Genomic DNA, 18560 nt, shown 5'->3' on the forward strand with positions numbered 1-18560 from the left:
TCGCCTCGGCAATGAGGTAGAAGAAAGCGAAGCACAGAAACTTCTGGCTTCTACAAACCTTGCAGAAGTCAGGGGCTGCTCCTGTGCAGTTTGTGAAAGGCGATGGAGCAGAGCAGGAGCTGTCGGGAGGCTCGACTCCCCCACCCGGGTGCAAATGGGAAGCGTCAGGCACCTGCAGTTTAAAGAGACTGAAACACCACTGCTAAGGGGACTTTCCAATCTCCGCAGAGATTCACCTTACGCCAGTACGTAAGCAGAAATTAATGGAGTTCCTTCTGTTTTGAACTACAGGATTTCTGCCAAGCGCAGTATCGGTACTCAAACGCTGCCAGGTCTGTGCTTGTCCCGGGATAGAGGTCCTGGGTGGAACATTTCCATCTGGCTTCGGATCAGCCCAATATAAAGATTATGGATGCTCAGAGCTCTTAAGTCAGCAGCTTTCGTTGGCTTTCGACTCTTTTAAAAAGCAAATAAATAGATTTGTAGATTTTCAGGGTAAGAGACACTCGTGGGCAACTCGGCGCGTCATGGGGGATTCACTTGTTACTTCACAAAGAAGCAGCAGGGTGGAGTTGGAGTGAGCACCTCCGCTCTCAGGTGCAACAGCAAAATGCTAAAGCGTAGCCCTGAGCAAGGAGCCTTCAGTCCTGAATCACGCCTGGGTGCTGGGAACGAAAGCGGAAAGAGCAGGTTCTGTGTGCAGTGATCCTAGTGGGATGTGACAAAAGACGAGAAAACAGGGGAGAGAAAAATGATGATTCTGGAATTTGGCTACGAGTGTCAGGGGTGACGAAAAGTGCCGGCAACGCCTCCTGCCCGGGCTATAAAGGGCCCCAAGCCCGGGGGAAGCTCACTCTCGCTGTCTGCGCTGCCGAGCCGGGTGTCCCTCTCCAGCGCCACAGCTCCACTGCCCCTCGCCATGAGCACCACCACTGTCAGGCAGTACTCCTCCTCCTCCTCCCTCAGGGGCCTGGGGGGAGGCTCCAGCAGGCTTTCCTGCGTGCGCGGAGGAGGCTACAGAGCCCCCAGCGTCCACGGAGGCTCCAGCAGCTACTCCGTCTCCTCCCGCATGGTCTCGGGGCTGGGCAGCGGCTATGGGGGCAGCTACTGCAGCAGCGTCGGAGGGGGCCTGGGCGCTGCCTTCGGGGGTAGCTACGGGGCCGGCTTCGGGGCCGGCTTCGGGGCCAGCTTCGGAAGCGGCTTCGGAGGCGGCTTCGGGGGCGGCGATGGCATCCTCCCGGCCGGCGAGAAGGAGACGATGCAGAACCTCAACGACCGCCTGGCCGCCTACCTGGACAAGGTGCGTGCCCTGGAGGACGCCAACACCGACCTGGAGGTCAAGATCCGGGAGTGGTACAAGAAGCAGGGACCTGGTCCGGACCGTGACTACAGCCCCTACTACAGGACCATCGAGGAGCTCAGGAGCAAGGTAGGATGCTGTGATTAACACGGTGGGATGTCTCATAATCAGAGAGGAAGCAGAAACACTCACCGCTACCTCTAATTAGTTAGGTAACCGCGTGCCTCAGATACACACACACAGTGCCAGGCTGGGAACTCAGAGATTTCTCAATGTCAGTTCTTGATTGCATCCTTCTAGGTGGAAACAAAGACCATTTTCACTGGAAGAAGCAGATGTAAAAGGACATAGTGCAAAGATGAAGAATTAGAGACAAATCTGCACCGATAATGTGCATTTCCCGAGACTTTAAAATGCATACTTGGGAAAGTTTAGGTGTCTGCAGACTATGAAACACCACGTGGTATTTGTAAACACCCAGTCAACGACTATGCAGACCACTGTCCCTTATTTCAGCTCCTCGGTAATGATGTGATTTAGGCACTAAGGAGAAAAAGATGGAACTCGCCAGCAGTGAGTGTTTTGCCTCCTTTCAAGCAGTCACTGCCACAGGGCCAGGCGTGCTGCAAAGCCACCAACCCAGGCAGGATTCCCCCCAGTTCTCGTTTGATTCTCAACATCCCATTTCAGGGGAAATGCTTAAGAGTTGACTTTGTTCTTCTCTGTTACTGCTTCCGTACAAATCTGTCTCCTTGGCACCGTACCTGATGTCCTCCCAGGCTCTGCCCCGAGTCTTTTCCCAGCATGGGTTATTTGCTCCTTTATTTGTAATATAAAAACCAGAAGCTGCAGGCACCTGCTCACCGCACTTTGCTCCATTTCTGCAGTCAACAAATTAAACCCATCCCAGAACAAACGGCACAAGGGCTGCCAAACACAAGCGCCTGCTGGTCCATCTGCGCACGGTGCCGTGGAAGGGAGAGCGGCGATTCCTTCCCGACCCTTGCATAATCACCACGTGCCCCAGAGCATGGGAACAAATGCTATTGTCTGATCTCACCCACCTCGTGTGACTTCATGCCGCCTTTTGAAACACTTAGTGATGGAATTTTGGAAGCGGAGGTCAGGGAGTTTTAAGAAAGGGAGGACATCAGACGCTGTCAATCTCAGCTGTGCCTCACTTCTTGTCGTGACTCAGTGTAGTCTTCAGTTAAGGAAATCCCAAACTTCCCTCAAATTGTTCCTGTCCCTACTGCCTCACGTGTGCGCTGATCAGCCAGGAGGCATTTCTGACAACCCTTTTGTGCTTTCTCTTTATCCTTCACCCTCCAGGTGCTGGTGGCCACAGTCGACAACGCCAACCTCCTCCTGCAGATTGACAACGCCAGGCTGACAGCCGACGACTTCAGGACCAAGTAAGCCACATTTCCCGGAGGCAGGGCACAGAGTCTGCAGAGATGTTCCATGAAATGAGGGGAAAAATTAACCATCCCAAACCCAAAAAGGCAACTTGGAAGCAAAGCCTTAAAAATGAAGGTGTAATTTCCAAAGCAGCTCGTTACCTAAATCTTGTAGGCGCGTAGGGATCGTCTTGCTTCCATCCAGACCTTCACCATTGTATTCCCACTGCTTGTCGCTCTCTGCGTGAGCTCTCCTGCACAGACAGCTTGCCCTGAGCCTCTGCTATGCTTTTAATTTTTGTGCATTATAGCTCAGCAGTGCCCGGACCCAGTGACAAAACCCCATCGTATCAGGGGGAAGGCAGTATTAAGGACTCAGGGGGACACCGTGCTACCTGTCAGGTGTTCCCCTCACTCACAAGCACTCACCATCAGAAGGCGGTGCGTGCACCACGGGGGGTCACGCAGCTTTGACACAATGCTAGCAGTGTGGAGGACGTGGGCAGCATTCGAGGGGCTCTGTCCCAGCAGGGCAAGATCTCCTGTGTCCTTCCTCACTGTTCCTGTGCCCGCAGGTTTGAGACGGAGCAGGCTCTGCGCCTGAGCGTGGAGGCCGACATCAACGGCCTGCGCAGGGTCCTGGACGAGCTGACCCTGGCCAGAGCTGACCTGGAGATGCAGATTGAATCGCTGAAGGAGGAGCTGGCCTACCTCAAGAAGAACCACGAGGAGGTAAGCACGGAGCCAGGCTCAGAAAAGTCTCCAGCCAGTGCCCAGAAATAGGAGCTGTGGTCCAGTCCTATATCCTATGCTGGATTTCCTTTGCTGGGGGGAAGATGAGACCTGCTGGTAGGGAAGCAGAGATGATGTGTTATGGATGACAGTGCATCCCCCCTGGAGCCGGGGTAAAACCCGTTCACCACTTGATATTTCAGTAATGTCCACCGTAGCTGTTAGAGATTTATTGACATCCCAGCAGCTCCAGGAATGGCAGATCGATCTCACGAGCAATGAAGCCAACTGCAGGCTCTAATTTATTCTCAGAAGGAAGCCAGATTTAACTCAAATGGAGATTTCTTTAGATACAATTTGGATTATTTATTTGTGATAGCAGAGCATAGGCCCCAGTTTGGTCCCCATTCCCTAGAAATATGTGCAGGAGGATGCTGTCTTTCCTCAAAAGCTGTCTTGAGAAGAACATCTCTATGCACGGATTGGTGGATCCATGAAGACACGTCTCTTTTCCTGCAGGAAATGAACGCCCTGCGTGGGCAGGTGGGTGGAGAGATCAGCGTGGAGATGGACGCTGCTCCTGGAATCGACCTCACCAAGATCCTGGCCGACATGAGGGAGCAGTACGAGAGCCTGGCCGAGAAGAACCGCAGGGACGCCGAGCAGTGGTTCTTCAGCAAGGTGAGCTCGCTCGCCTGCCCGTGGCACCGCGGGGCGCATGGGGCACCAGGCTGAACCCCCTCACCCGGGCTGTAACGGCACGGCTTGGCCTTCTTGCAGACGGAGGAGCTGAACCGCGAGGTGGCCATCAACACGGAGCAGCTCCAGAGCGGCAAGACGGAGATCACGGAGCTGCGACGCACCATCCAGAGCCTGGAGATAGACCTGCAGTCCCAGCTCAGCACGGTACGAGGGACTGCTGCCCACAGGCAGGGGGACCCTCGGCTGGTCCCCTCCCTTCCCCATCATCCTTGTCCCCCTCTCACCCCATCCTTCTCCTCCACTCGCAGAAAGCGGCGCTGGAGGGCACCTTGGCCGACACAGAGAACCGCTACGGCACCCAGCTGGCCCAGCTGCAGGGGATGATCACCAGCGTGGAGGAGCAGCTGGGCGAGCTGCGCTGCGACATGGAGCGCCAGAACCACGAGTACAGGGTCCTGCTGGACGTCAAGTGCCGCCTGGAGCAGGAGATCGCCACGTACCGCCGCCTCCTGGAGGGCGAGGACGCCCAGTGCGTACAGGGCTTTGCTTGGGGTGGGAGGGGATGGGTGGTAGCAAAGGAAATAAAAAATGAGCAGCCTATCTTCCTTGGAGGATCCTGTGAGCCCATTTCCTGACCCGTGGCATGCCACCAGGTCTCCGTTTTCACTCCTGCTCATGCAGAACAGCCCGGGGGTTATTATGGCCCTGCAGCATCCCTGGGCAAGGAGCAGGTACCACCGCTGCTCATTGCAGCCGGGCAGGGCGCTGCCTTAATGCCTGAATCCCCCCCCCACATACCTCTGTATCATTTTCTTCCTCTAAATCTTAACATGAAGTAGTTTTCTGAAGGCATTTCAATAATATACTGGTGCAAGAAGGAAAGGCAGGGTTTAAAATACTGATTTTGTCCTAGGGACCGCTCACTCTTTTCCCCTTTCTGACCATATTCCATTTTCCCCTCCTGCAGCATGTCTTCTCACTACACCTCGCAGCCTGTGAAAGAAGGTAAGAACGCCTCAGTTCTGAAGCACTGATCACACCGAGCTGTCACATCCTTATCACCATCTTAGTACAGACTCATACTTACTACACAATAAAATAACTACTCTATTAGCTTTTCCAAATGTGAATTGACAGAAATGATTCTTATGATATACCAAACCCATGTTTTAGAAGACTACTGGTGTAGACTGAAGCTATGCTATAGCATTTAGGAGCAGGAACACTGAATTTTTTAATTGCATTTCTGAGGCAGCTGCTGGTAATAACAAATCCACCCACGAAATTTTATTACAAGACGCTTTAAATAACTAACGGTTCCTTCTTTCTCCGCTGTAGCACCCGTAACTACCCGCCAAATCCGCACCATCTTCGAGGAAGTGCAGGACGGGAAGGTGATTTCCTCCCGCGAGCAGATCACCCAGGCTGCCCGCTAAGCCGGCTGCGCGGTTTCCTGCAGACCTCCTGCAGCAAAGCGCCAGAAGACGCCAGCTTGTGTGCTCTGGCTACGCAGCTCCGGAAAATCAGCTTCTCTTTTCATCACACCGCTGCGTCCCTCACCCTTTCTCTAAGCGCCGTGCTTGGAAATCAAATAAAGCTTTTGGCATTCGTGCAAACCTGGGTCTTGTGGCATCTTGCGGCATCGCTCCGTAGGGCCAGGCTGCCCCGCTAGCTGTAGGACAAAGCTCCTCTGGAAGCAGCAACGTTCTCCATCGCTGGTTTGCAGACGGTGGGTCAGACACCCACGCTTCTGAACACCCAAGACCTTGCTGCTTCGCTGAGGGCAGCTGCTGTGGGTGGAGGTGGAGAGAGGAACTGGGAGAGGAGCCGGTTACAGGGTCACGGGAGGTGAGACTTGAGAGGGGTTTCGGCTCAGCCGAGGCACTGTGAATTTCTGTGCTGCCACGTCCGGTGACGGCAGAGCTGAAGCTTTTAGATCAGCGAGCCCAAGCAAAGAAGGGAACAAGAAGCAGGACGCGCAGCCAGGACCCTGCAGGCGGCTCCCCTCCTGGCCCTGCCCCAGCCGTCGTGCAGTGCAGACACAGGTTTTGTGGTGAAGTGAGGCCGCAGATGGGTTAGGGATACGTGGGGTGGTGCCCCTCTAGAAATACAGCTTTGTTTAGTCCTTGCTCCCAAGGCACTGCTAAGGGGTGCTGAGAAGGAGGGCTCGTAAGTGGTGGGTATGGGCTCTGCAAGCAGTGACAGAAGCTCTTCGGGGAGGTATTTCTCCCGGCTCTCAGTGGTGTTCCTGACGCAGCAGGTCTCGGTGCCGTCAGCCGGCCCAGCTGTTCCTGGAAAGCCAGTCCAGACACATTCTTGGCTGGGTTCTGCCATATTACTTCATAAATCCACCTTTTAGATCAATGGCGTGATTCAGAAAGGTGCCACTCAATGTGTGTGAGAACAGAGCTGGCCACGTAGCTTTAAGTCCCCTTTCCAGAAAAACTGCCTGCATTGTATGCAGATATAAGACAGAATTCTTTTTTTTTTTTTTTCCTAAAACACTGGAAGGATGCCCACAGTGCACCCGTGCTGCGAGAAGGCGCAGGGGTGCCTGGTCTAGCCCTGAGCTGGCTCCTGCCTGGTTTCGGGTGCAGCCCCGTGCAGCCCTGCCTGTTTTCGGGTGGGCTGCACCCAACCCATCCATCGCAGGGCACTCTGCTCCGTGTGCCCCCTGCAGCCTGCGCCCCCCCCCGGGGTTACAGCACGGCGCTGGTACCCGAGCGAGCCAGCCAAAAGCACGCCCAGCATCTCCCGAGCTGCGGTACACGCGGCTTTGGCTTAGAAGCTCACGGCTGACGACCGGTGATCTCATTTCCACTGGGATCCCACCAAAGGACACACAGACACATCCCGGGGAAGGAGTGCTGTGGTTAGGAAGACAACTACCACCGCTCTGCCGCTACCGACACTGGTGGCGGACGGCCCACGAGTAAATCCTGCCCCGAGGCGATGCTGCTGCAGCTCTGCCGTCCCTGCGACTGCTGCACCCGCAAGGGCTCCGCGCGGGATGCGGGCGGGCGTGGGGCAAAGATGGACGAGAAGGGAGGGGACGGACTCCCCAGGGCACCTCGTAGGGACCCCCCAGATCTCCCCACGGGCGGTGCAGGGACCGCCAGGACCTCTCGCAGCTCCTCTGAGCCCCCTGCCCTGCGACTCCCGGCGTGGAGATGCTGAAGGAGCCTCTCTGGAATCCGTCCTTGCTTTCTATTTTTCTCCTGGAAAAGCCCAGGCACATCCATGCTGCTGTAAAAACAATAAATACCAGCTCGCTGACAAAATCCCCTATTTTAATTACGCCTGCTACTGAAAATTGCAAGATAGGTGTGGAAAGCAGATGTGGATTCTCTCCTGCCTAAAGCGCTAACAATTAGTCCTCACCTTAAGAAACCCATCGAGGAGGGAGCTGCAGGTGGTGGCTTATGCAGACAGGCAGCGGCAGCTTGAGGCAGGTTTCAGAAAGAGGGATTTTATTCCAGAAAGACGGATTGACTTCTTAGGATACAGGGAATTAATCTGACATAAAAGACCACTTTATGAAGAGATACAAAGGTGTGGATTTTCAACTCCTTTTAGGGAACTTCTGTTTGATAATCTGACACTAGGGCAAACTTCATAAGCCCACTAAAACAGATGTGTTTTTGTCCAAGTACTTCCACCTACCAAGTCTGTGTGCTGAACACACGTTTGGAGCTAGATTCTTATCTCCATTTGCCTCCTGAAGACAGAATGGCATGTTTAAACACCAACACGCTACCGAGAAATGACTGTTATGCCACAGAAATGGCATTTTGATTTTGAAATGTACAAGAACTAGGCTCATAGTGTGCATGGGAGTCTGACTTATTAATAGTTGGCCTTTTATTTAAAAGAGAAGGTGAAACAAACAATATGTAGTCATTAGTGGTTGTGTTCAATGGGAGGTCATGCTAAATAACAACTTAGAATTTTTAATTTGTTGTTTTAAGTCTTAATTAACACCTCGTAATTTTAATTGCTGCTGGGCGGTATTATCAAAGTATCCTAGACACTTTGAGCGACGTGTGTTTTTATGACACTTATAGCGGTTAAATAGAAAACAAAGGATGAAAGAAAAGGCAATTTCACATAAGGTAAGAACACGCTGTCAGCCTCGTAACGCTGCGATGGTTTTGCATCCTATGCAGGGGCTGTGGGGAGCCGGTTACCGCTGCTGGCTGGCTGTCCTGAGGGCTTCACCAGCACCCAGGCTGAGGGTTTGGGCTTGTAGGGGGATTTGGTGGTGTCGCTGGTGGCCCCCTTTCAGCGGGGATGATCCGTGAGCTCTGCCTCTTGCTGTTATCCGGGTGAAGTTGTGGATGGAGCTGGAGAAGAAAGTGCCGGGCTCGGAGCTCCCGGCCCCTGCCTCCCCCATGCTGCCTCGTGCTGCATCCGAAGAGGAGAGGAGTGAAATGTGGGTGTCAGCCGGCTCCGTGCCTCGGCTGCTGGCGCTCACGCGACGAGAAGGTGCCTCCACCGAGAGACCGAAGGTGCCCTCCATCTGGGGAGCACACGGCGGAGTTTTGGGTCTCCTCCTCCTCTGCCAGCAGGCTGCCTTGTGGATCTGCCTCCAAACGGGCGCATCTGCCGCTGTGCTTCCCCATAGCTGCCAGCGAGCGGAATCCCAAGGGCACGTCCCAGCCCCGTATCGCTCCCAGCTGTCTTCGCAGATGGGAGGGCGTCGTGCCATTCAAAGCTACTTAGACTGTACCTTCGTTGCGTATTTCCAAGTTCTTTCCCCCCGTTCCTGGCAAGTGATCTAACGAATTAGTTGGCTGTTGGGAAGAGGTTGTTGGGGCCTGTCGATGAACACAGTCAAACAGCTCACCGTGCGCACACATGAGAAATATCTTCTCTTCCACGCCCTGCATGATTTGCCAGTGACACTCAGGGTTGCGGTTTCTGTCCGTGCCACGGTTCAGCACGGAGAACCGACAGCCGAGCTCGACCACGCGTGGGACGTGGGTCTCCGGAGCCTCCTCGCTCAGCAGGGCAGCCAGGATCCCCCAAATCCCTCTTTACACGGGAGCTGTAAGCTCCAGGCTCACACTGAAGTCGTCCTCCCCGCTCAGAACTGATTGGGATGTTCACACCAAAACCAGTGTTAGCGCTAGCTGCTACGCCACGTTAGTGTCAGCTTCCAGCTCTTTGCTCCCCAGTGCTCAGTGACCAGGAGCCCTTTTCCCAACATCCTTCATCTGCTTGATGCAATTCTGCACTTTTTTCCTGGAGAATCCCATGATTTTTAAGCTATTCCAGCTAGTAGCCATGCCCTGCCCTTTCTGAACAGTTTGCAAGGCTTTTTCACAAAGAACCAGAGAGAACAACCACTCCTTATCGCCTTTCCTTATTCCTCCGCTCTTGGGTGGTCTCCGAAGGGAAGAATTGAGTGAGCCCCGAAGGACTAACTCCTTTTTCAATGCTGGATAAAAGAGAGGACTTGCATTCCCAGGACTGGCAGCCAAGTTCCTTCCAGCACCGCTGGGCTCACAGATGTGGATGTATTTAGGGCTTCCCTGCGTGGTCGTGGTCCTGCAGCTGGGCTGTGCGGACGGTGTGAGCAGGGGACTGCAGTAGCTGGGACAAACAGACACAGCAAAAGAGATGTTGATTTACGCCACTCAAACAGAGGCTGAATATTTCTGTTTCTGAGCTAACACTACAAAGGAATATTAAAATGTAGCCCTGAGCAAGGAGCCTCCTCCTTTGAATCACACCTGACTATTTACTTGGAAACGGAAGAAGTTTTAAAACGCCCTTCGTGAGATAAGGTGTTTCTAGTGAAATACGACAAAAAGCATGAAAGAACAAAGGAAAAATGACGATTCTGGAAGTTGGCTCACATTTTAGGAGTGATGAAAATCATCGGGAATGCAACAACAAAAAAAAAAGCGCCGGCAACGCCTCCTGCCCGGGCTATAAAGGGCCCCAAGCCCGGGGGAAGCTCACTCTCGCTGTCTGCGCTGCCGAGCCGGGTGTCCCTCTCCAGCGCCACAGCTCCACTGCCCCTCGCCATGAGCACCACCACTGTCAGGCAGTACTCCTCCTCCTCCTCCCTCAGGGGCCTGGGGGGCCTGGGGGGAGGCTCCAGCAGGCTTTCCTGCGTGCGCGGAGGAGGCTACAGAGCCCCCAGCGTCCACGGAGGCTCCAGCAGCTACTCCGTCTCCTCCCGCATGGTCTCGGGGCTGGGCAGCGGCTATGGGGGCAGCTACTGCAGCAGCGTCGGAGGGGGCCTGGGTGCTGCCTTCGGGGGTAGCTACGGGGCCGGCTTCGGGGCCGGCTTCGGGGCCGGCTTCGGAAGCGGCTTCGGAGGCGGCTTCGGGGGCGGCGATGGCATCCTCCCGGCCGGCGAGAAGGAGACGATGCAGAACCTCAACGACCGCCTGGCCACCTACCTGGACAAGGTGCGTGCCCTGGAGGACGCCAACACCGACCTGGAGGTCAAGATCCGGGAGTGGTACAAGAAGCAGGGACCTGGTCCGGACCGTGACTACAGCCCCTACTACAGGACCATCGAGGAGCTCAGGAGCAAGGTAGGATGCTGCGATTATCAAAGTCCTCCCTAAAGTCACTTGTTTTAAAGATGAGCCTGTTCTAAAACCCGAAGGGGCGAGAATTAACAAATGACAGGTAATGGTCTGAGATGGGAAAAGAGAAATACCTTGCTTGGAAATCGTAGTCATAACCCGTTAGCAGCAGTTTATGGACCACGTCCTCCACGAGGCACAAGGATGTGTTTTCACTTGGCTATTTGAGTGCAGGGAGGAAGGCGAGCAGGAAAGCTGGAGTCTGAGGGTATCGGACACTGGCTCGGTGATCAGCAGCTGCACGGCCGTGCTGCAGCGAGCAGGCTGCCACGCCAGGCATCGCCCACCTCTCCTCGATGCTGCCGGTGCCCCAAGTGTGTGCTGCCTCTGCCAGGCTCCTGACTGAGCACTCTGCAGGCAGGGACACGTTATCTCCCTGCCCCTGTTCACTCCTGAAGAATGATATGCGAATTGTGCGAATTGTGATGCTAAGTGATTCTCCTGAAGATCCTACAGAACAGGCTTCTAGCCTGATAGGAGGCTGAGGAGGGAAGTTTGAAATGAAGGAACTGCCCCATGGGATGCTTCTTCTTTGGGAGGTGCAAACACAGGCTCAAGTGAAAAGCCATGAGGAGCCAGGACATAGGGGTTGTAGTAGGTGGCTTCAGAGGTGCTGAACTCAGCTGTGCTGAAACGCAGCACAGGAAATCACGGCCAAGCTTGTTCCTTTGTTCCTAGCAGCTCCCCAGCTGATTTTAGGCAAAGGTCCTTGGGCAAAAGGATCTGAATCTGTCCTTCCCCTCCTGCCCTGCCATCGTTTCCCTCCCCACGACCAGCTCTGCCCATATTACTCACTGGGAGCCGATTGCGTGGTCCTTCAGCACTGCCTAAGCCAGGTGACAGCATCCTTAGTCAGCCCAGGCTCCACCAGAGGGGACGGAGATGTGCGGGTGGGCAACTGTCCTGCCTGTGATGGCAAACGCCAGGGAAATGGGGCAGCGGCCACTGGCAAGCTCTGGTCAACCCCTGGGGGAAATCCCTTACCTAGAACTTTTCGGTTCTTTTCCCTTTCTCCTGGCTTCACGTTGGGGTGAAAGGCTCCTTGACACGATGCTCCTCTTCAGATTCCAGCCCATCGGGCGTGCTCTGACCTGCAGCATGGAAAGCTGGGGAGGCGAGCAGTGAGCTGCTGGTCTCAGAAAGCCTCTGCCCAGGGCGAGGCAGACCCTTCCTCCCTCCCTCGGCAGCTGGCAAATTGCGACGTCAATATTCACGCCTGGATTACTGCTAAAATACCCCCCGAAGCATCAAAACTCAGCGCGAGCTTTTCATTAGCTTGTGGCTACAGAAATTACCGCTCATTAAATGGCCAATCATTTTCTGAATCCCAGAACAAATATTCGCACCCGGGGTGCAATTACGAAAGCAATCCGGGCACAAGGCACTCCCTCCTCACCTCCCTTTTCCTTCTCGGCTGGGCCGTTCGGTGCTGCCAGACGTGGCCCAGGGCGCTGCCAGGACTCCGAGCGCTGCGGGAGTGTCCGGAGATGCCGCTCCGGCGGGGGAACAGGCTGCGACACGTGCGCGTGCCGATGCCTTCACAAGACCGAATTCGTGCCAAGGAGGGATTGAGCAGGAGCATCCTGCCTCTCTCCGCAGTCCCCGTGGAAGTCCAGCCCAAGGGCAGGCGGTTCGGTGCTGCTCCAGTCCTGAACAGGAACACCAACAGCAGCATGCAAGTTACGGAACGACTTTTTCACTCCTTCTCTTTCTTTTTTTTCCCTCCCAGATTCTTGCTGCTACCGTCGAAAATGCCAACATCGTCTTACAGATTGACAATGCCAGGCTGGCGGCTGATGACTTCAGAACCAAGTAAGTGCAACGCCTTCCAGTGCTCCTGGGAGCAGGGAGGGAAAAGCCAGCCCGTTTAAGGCTTCCCTTTGCTTTCTGCAACCGAAGCCGCACTGCCAGCTCACTGCTGACTGCAGGACATTTGGGAAGTGAGCATCTCTTCCTGGACACAGCGCTGTCCTGACATTCCTGCTCTGTAGAGAGCTGCGCATGCACGTGTAATGCAAGGTGCTTGGCAGAAATACACAAGCTAGGGAAGAAAAGAAGAAAAAATCTGTATCGGCTGGGCTCCGTGGGTTAACTGTGAGTGTGTGCCCGCAGGTTTGAGACGGAGCAGGCTCTGCGCCTCAGCGTGGAGGCCGACATCAACGGCCTGCGCAGGGTCCTGGACGAGCTGACCCTGGCCAGAGCTGACCTGGAGATGCAGATCGAGAACCTGAAGGAGGAGCTGGCCTACCTCAAGAAGAACCACGAGGAGGTGAGCACGGAGCCAGGCACAAACTGGTGCTGACAAAATGGACCTTGTGTGCAATGGAAAGGGGGCCAGGTGCAGCGTGCAGGACTCCCTGCAAATAGGGCTGTCAGGAGACACATGCACATGGGGAAGGGCAGTGATCCCTTCAGAAAGAAGGTCTGTGAGCTTCGTCTGCTGGGTGCGAATAGGAGGAGTGATGTGAAATTTGTTATGGTGAGAATATGATGATTCCACTCTGATGTGTCTCTTTTCCTGCAGGAAATGAACGCCCTGCGTGGGCAGGTGGGTGGAGAGATCAGCGTGGAGATGGACGCTGCTCCTGGAATCGACCTCACCAAGATCCTGGCCGACATGAGGGAGCAGTACGAGAGCCTGGCCGAGAAGAACCGCAGGGACGCCGAGCAGTGGTTCTTCAGCAAGGTGAGCTCGCTCGCCTGCCCGTGGCACCGCGGGGCGCATGGGGCACCAGGCTGAACCCCCTCACCCGGGCTGTAACGGCACGGCTTGGCCTTCTTGCAGACGGAGGAGCTGAACCGCGAGGTGGCCATCAACACGGAGCAGCTCCAGAGCGGCAAGACGGAGATCACGGAGCTGCGACGCACCATCCAGAGCCTGGAGATAGACCTGCAGTCCCAGCTCAGCACGGTACGAGGGACAGGGGTTCCCCTGGCTGGTCCCCTCCCTTCCCCATCATCCTTGTCCCCCTCTCACCCCATCCTTCTCCTCCACTCGCAGAAAGCGGCGCTGGAGGGCACCTTGGCCGACACAGAGAACCGCTACGGCACCCAGCTGGCCCAGCTGCAGGGGATGATCACCAGCGTGGAGGAGCAGCTGGGCGAGCTGCGCTGCGACATGGAGCGCCAGAACCACGAGTACAGGGTCCTGCTGGACGTCAAGTGCCGCCTGGAGCAGGAGATCGCCACGTACCGCCGCCTCCTGGAGGGCGAGGACGCCCAGTGCGTACAGGGCTTCGCTCGGGGCAGCGGGGTCAGAGGGGGTGGGCAGTAGGCAAAAAATTTGCTGGCCAGGGTCTCATCCTGATTGCAGCTTTCAGGGCTCATGCTGCTATTCATGCCAGCCACAGAAGCCCAATGGCTCTGTCCCTGGCTTCTGTCTGCAGCGGGATGCTGCAGCAGGCACCGGTCCCGGCTGGAAGGGGGCAACGGTCCCTTTGCACTCCAGGAGACACCGAGCACAGCAGATGTTATCACAGTCCCCATGAGACTTATCTGTTTTGCTCCTCTGCCTCAGTACAGAGCCCACAAAACAATAAAGCTTGTCCCTAACTTCTCTTTCTTTTCTCCTTCTCTTGCAGCATCTCTTCCCAGTACTCCTCTGCCATGTCCTCGCACTCCGGCAGGGACGGTAAGAGCGCACCTTGCCCCACACGCCACGCACACAGCTTTGAGGCTTGCTCTTAGAGCAGCTGCCAACCTGGGCGAGGATCCGTCCTCAGGCACGCCTCGCCGGCTGAGGCAGTGTCAGCAGCCAGGGCAGCGTGCGAGCATCTTACAACGAGTAACCACAGGAAAAAGCTGTAAGGAAGGGAAATGCCTCGCATTCCTTTATCGCAGGAATGATTCGCCCTAAATGAGCCCTGTGACAGAGCAGCCAGCGCTGCAGCTGGAGGCAGACCCGAAGAACCAAACTGCGCTAGGAATTTAGGGAGTGGGCCCTTTGCCTTCCCGAGCCTGCTCATCGGCCTGGCTCTTCCCTCTTCCAGCCTTACAGAGCTGGTCCAAGCCGTGTTAGCCGGTACCCCGTGGAATTCCCCACATCTTCCTCGTGCAAGCACCTGTGTTAGGAAACCTCTCTCCTTCCTGCCCACCGAATAACCGTCTCCCTCTTCCCTTGCACAGCCATGACGTCCTCCCGCCAGGTCCGCACGATCGTGGAGGAGGTGCAGGACGGGAAGGTGGTCTCCTCCCGGGAGCAGGTCGCCCTCACCACCCGCTAACGGCGCTGGGGACCCTCGGCCCCAGGCTCAGGCTCGTGGATGCTGAACCAAGCCCTGGCTGAGGCTCTGCTCGGTGGGGCTGTGCCGCAGGCAGCTTCATCCGGCTGCTTCTGTGCCCTGATTTACCCTAATTTTTGCGCAGGTGCTAACGTGCTCTCTATACACATTTAATAAAGCTTTTTTTTTTTCATTCATGCAACTGCAGACTTGTCTGTCACTGATAGGTGATCTCGCAAAGCCCCGGGGTTGTGTGTTCACGCCAGGGAAAGTCCTGAGAAACCACATGAAGGAGCCGGCGTGGGGAGGGGAGCGGAGGAGCACGGGTTCCACTTGGCGCAAAAATAATCCGGGGCAGCTTTTAACACTGAGCACGGGCCCATGGGACTGACCGAGACGTAAACTGATCGTTTTGATGTGAAACGAAGGCAATGATGCTTTCGGACAAAGGGCCAAACGGGCGCTGATTAAAGCCACCAAAACAAAGCTCTGTTCTCGAAGTCTTGGTACTGTGAAGAATCCCTTTCACCTACAGGCTGAACTTAAATGAGCACAACATCAGACAGGTTGGCAAACCTTACACAAACATTCCTTCGGTCTCATTTGCCTGTCTTAAAATCACACTATTAGGCGCACTGCATGAAAACTTCATACAGGCATTTTAACGTTGCCGAGGGCTGCGTTTAACGAGCTCTAAAGTAACCACTGCTTAATCTGCAGAGCGATGAGTAGCAGTAACTTTTTATCACTGTGACATCTAGTAGATGGCTGCTAAAATCCTTCTTGAAACATGAGCTAGTCATCGTTATGTCAACAACGTCTGCGGGCAAGCTGCCACGCAGGACGAGGTGATGCAACCCGTGCACGGGCAGCCCGGTACCGGGCTGTGCCTTTGCTTTGCCCACTCACTTCCCACGGAGTGCAGCAGGAACCAAAGGGTGCTGCGCTTGTCGCACGTCCCCCACGTGTATCTTGTGGGCTAGATAGGAGAGAACACCATTTCGGAGCCAAAAGCCTGATGGATCACTTAGACCCAAAGATATGCAATATAAGGATATTGGGAAGAAATTCTTTACTCGGAGGGCGGTGAACACTGGCCCAGGCTGCCCCAAGGAGCTGGGGGTCCCCGGCAGTGCCCAAGGCCAGGCTGGATGGGGCTGGGGGCAGCCTGGGCTGCTGGAGGGGTCCCTGCCCATGGCCGGGGGTTGGAATGTGGTGGGCTTTGAGGTCCCTTCCAACCCAAACCATTCTGTGATCCGACAAGGGGCTTCTGCAGCTCAATTCGAGCAGGTTTGTCTCTCGGATCGTTATTGATGATTCATTCTCTTCAGCCTCCGGAAAGGCATCGAGGCACTTATTGAACAAGAAGAAAGGCATGCGCCTGGCCTGAGCAGACTCTTGAAAAGAGCTGACGATGCCATGCGAGGCATGACGAGACAAGCAGAGGCACGGGAAGGTGATCGAAGAAGTGGGGAACCTGCCAGGTCTTTCCAGAAAAGGGAGTGTGTTCAGAGGTGATGCTATCGTTCTGTTTTATTGTTCAGCAATTACAGAAAAAAGTAGGAAATGAAACACAAACCAGAGTGCAGGGTTCACTGACTGTATCATTCTTTGCTCAACTACAGACCTTCCTTGCGGAAAGAGGAAGTCTCCCAACTCAAGCGAGCTACACCCATCTCAGAAATAAAAACTAGATCAAGCAAAAATGTACTTTAGCATCAAGCTGTCTTACACTTTATGGCGATGGGCAAGGGTGCAAGGTGGAAATTCTGATTAAACTGAAAATCACAGAATCATAGAATCATAGCTTGGAAAAGACCTTCAAGATCATCTGGTCCAACCATCACCCTACTACCAAAATGCGTCAGTTTTTGCCATCAGAAGAGCTTTATTTTATTTCAGCTGTGTATACAGGCAGCCATTGGACTCTCAGGCCAGAATGCCCCTAGTGTACCGAACACAGAAGGGCTTTCTGGAAAAAACAACCATTACGGCTTAAATGTAAGTAGGAGGCTAAAAGAAGGCACCAGTCCAAGAGCAGTGCCTCCGCTGGCGGCCCAGTAAGGCATGGCCACTTCTGCAGCCAGAAGGACGTAAGGGAGAGATCGCAGGAATGGCCTGAACTGAGTACCTGGGAGATGAGCTGGGACAGCCGATGGGAAGGCCACCGCTTTGTAATCCATTCGATTCCACTGGGAGGATCGTATCGGGCATTTTCCCGATTCAACAACACATATTTGCTTTAACAAAAAGGCTTAAATCCCACATAAGGCTCTCCATAACCCTATTACCACAAACACGATGGAAGTCCATGCTTAGCACACGTGATTGCTGTGTTACATTACAGCGATCAAACAGAAGGAAAATACCACCTAGCTCTTAGGGAATTTATTTTCTATTATTACACCTTGCTCTACAATTACAGGTTGCATCTGTGAAATGTGGACAAATTATCACACCCAAGAGATGGAGAGACATTTTTGGAGAGCATTTTTTGAGTTTTCTACAAGATGCAAGAACAAGAAAAGCCTTGGTGGGATTCAGCAAAGACTTACAAAAGCACATCCTCTGCAAAGAATGGTGAAACTGTAATGGACAGTGAAACAAAAAAGGAAAATCAAGAATGTTTTTGAGAGATATTTCATCAGCTGAGACACGGAGACAAGTGTGTAGGATGTGCCGGTGTCAAGCTTAATGTGTAATAACAGGAGTACATGCAATGAGTAAGACTTAACATGAGGATCATGTTTCCCACCTTTAAAGCTCTGTGTTCACATCAGATGCTCTACAACGCCCTTAAGAAAGAGGATTACTATTATTGTTATTTCCGTCCTACAGAGCATGAAATTGAGACTCAGAGAAGCCGAACGATTTGCCTAGAGTGATTTACAAAGCTGGGCTCAGAACCCTGGCGCTTCTGGCGTCATCAGCGAGTCGGAAAACAGTTTCGGTGCAGCAGTAACACCCTGAAAACTTGGGAATGACAGTTTAGTCAACAGCTAGATAAGAAAATACTCGTAAATAGCAGACACGAGAATTTTCCATGGGTGAAATCCTTCAGCTTGGCTGAGAAAGAGCAGCTGTGGGGCCGCTCACAGCTCTCACCGCGGTGCCGATGACTCCTGATAAGGATCGCCAAGCCAGAAGCCAGCGCTGAGCAGGCTGAAGGGACTTATTTGAGCCCTGGCCGTGTGCTTTGGGTGCCAGCTGCTGCCTGGTGCTCAGCCTCTCTCCCTTGGCACTCCCTGGCGGTTGCTTCGAGCCCAGACGTGAGCGTGGGCTCGCGGTCAGGCCGGGTGAGGGGCAGCAGCTCGGGGCTCGCGCTTCGGTGCCGCGCGTGAGTCACGACGTCTGCGGGGCAGTTCTGGGCGCGAGCACAGCTAATGACTCAGGAATACTTGGAATAATGTGAAATACTGCATCTCCCTCTTGGGGGCACATTATGCTTTCTTTACTTCATACTTCATACTGCTTAAGAAACAGTCTCAAGTCTTAAAATATTCCGAGGCTACCAAAGGACTTCTCTCCGGGGAAATCCAGTCCTTTCTCATTTTCATCCCTCTTTTGAAGCTGATAATTTCGTACAGGAGACGAGCCCTTG

At 54.3% G+C, this 18560-nt stretch overlaps 2 protein-coding genes and 1 long non-coding RNA gene across 3 annotated transcripts; 2 read left to right on the plus strand and 1 right to left on the minus strand.

Annotated features, from left to right (window-relative positions):
* The first annotated feature begins 846 nt into the window (after window positions 1-846).
* On the plus strand, window positions 847-5750 carry LOC106047979 (keratin, type I cytoskeletal 14). The gene is made up of 8 exons (XM_048053186.2): window positions 847-1429; window positions 2633-2715; window positions 3276-3432; window positions 3952-4113; window positions 4213-4338; window positions 4443-4663; window positions 5102-5139; window positions 5473-5750. The coding sequence occupies exons 1-8, from the start codon at window positions 920-922 to the stop codon at window positions 5568-5570; spliced, it is 1395 nt and encodes a 464-aa protein (XP_047909143.2). The 5' UTR covers window positions 847-919; the 3' UTR covers window positions 5571-5750.
* An 861-nt stretch (window positions 5751-6611) lies between these two features.
* LOC125180857 (uncharacterized) lies at window positions 6612-12134 on the minus strand. The gene is made up of 2 exons (XR_010826266.1): window positions 11724-12134; window positions 6612-9729 (listed from the first exon to the last, which is right to left on the minus strand). It is a non-coding gene; the product is annotated as an uncharacterized lncRNA (long non-coding RNA).
* Window positions 10080-15161, plus strand: LOC136786287 (keratin, type I cytoskeletal 14). The gene is made up of 8 exons (XM_013199781.3): window positions 10080-10685; window positions 12469-12551; window positions 12852-13008; window positions 13264-13425; window positions 13525-13650; window positions 13741-13961; window positions 14321-14370; window positions 14865-15161. Exons 1-8 carry the CDS (start codon window positions 10167-10169, stop codon window positions 14960-14962), a joined length of 1416 nt encoding a protein of 471 aa, XP_013055235.3. The 5' UTR covers window positions 10080-10166; the 3' UTR covers window positions 14963-15161.
* The last annotated feature ends 3399 nt before the right edge of the window (window positions 15162-18560 follow it).

This window comes from Anser cygnoides, chromosome 22 (genome assembly GCF_040182565.1).
Source record: "Anser cygnoides isolate HZ-2024a breed goose chromosome 22, Taihu_goose_T2T_genome, whole genome shotgun sequence".
NCBI lineage: Eukaryota > Metazoa > Chordata > Aves > Anseriformes > Anatidae > Anser > Anser cygnoides.

Bases quoted from the DNA above. Each gene is read 5' to 3' on its own strand.
- LOC106047979 (XM_048053186.2), top strand. From the start codon at position 920: ATGAGCACCACCACTGTCAGGCAGTACTCCTCCTCCTCCTCCCTCAGG. The intron at 2,716-3,275 runs GTAAGCCACATT...CTGTGCCCGCAG, and splicing joins GCCGACGACTTCAGGACCAA to GTTTGAGACGGAGCAGGCTC. The intron at 5,140-5,472 runs GTAAGAACGCCT...TCTCCGCTGTAG, and splicing joins CTCGCAGCCTGTGAAAGAAG to CACCCGTAACTACCCGCCAA.
- LOC136786287 (XM_013199781.3), top strand. From the start codon at position 10,167: ATGAGCACCACCACTGTCAGGCAGTACTCCTCCTCCTCCTCCCTCAGG. The intron at 13,962-14,320 runs GTGCGTACAGGG...CTTCTCTTGCAG, and splicing joins CTGGAGGGCGAGGACGCCCA to CATCTCTTCCCAGTACTCCT. The intron at 14,371-14,864 runs GTAAGAGCGCAC...TCCCTTGCACAG, and splicing joins CTCGCACTCCGGCAGGGACG to CCATGACGTCCTCCCGCCAG.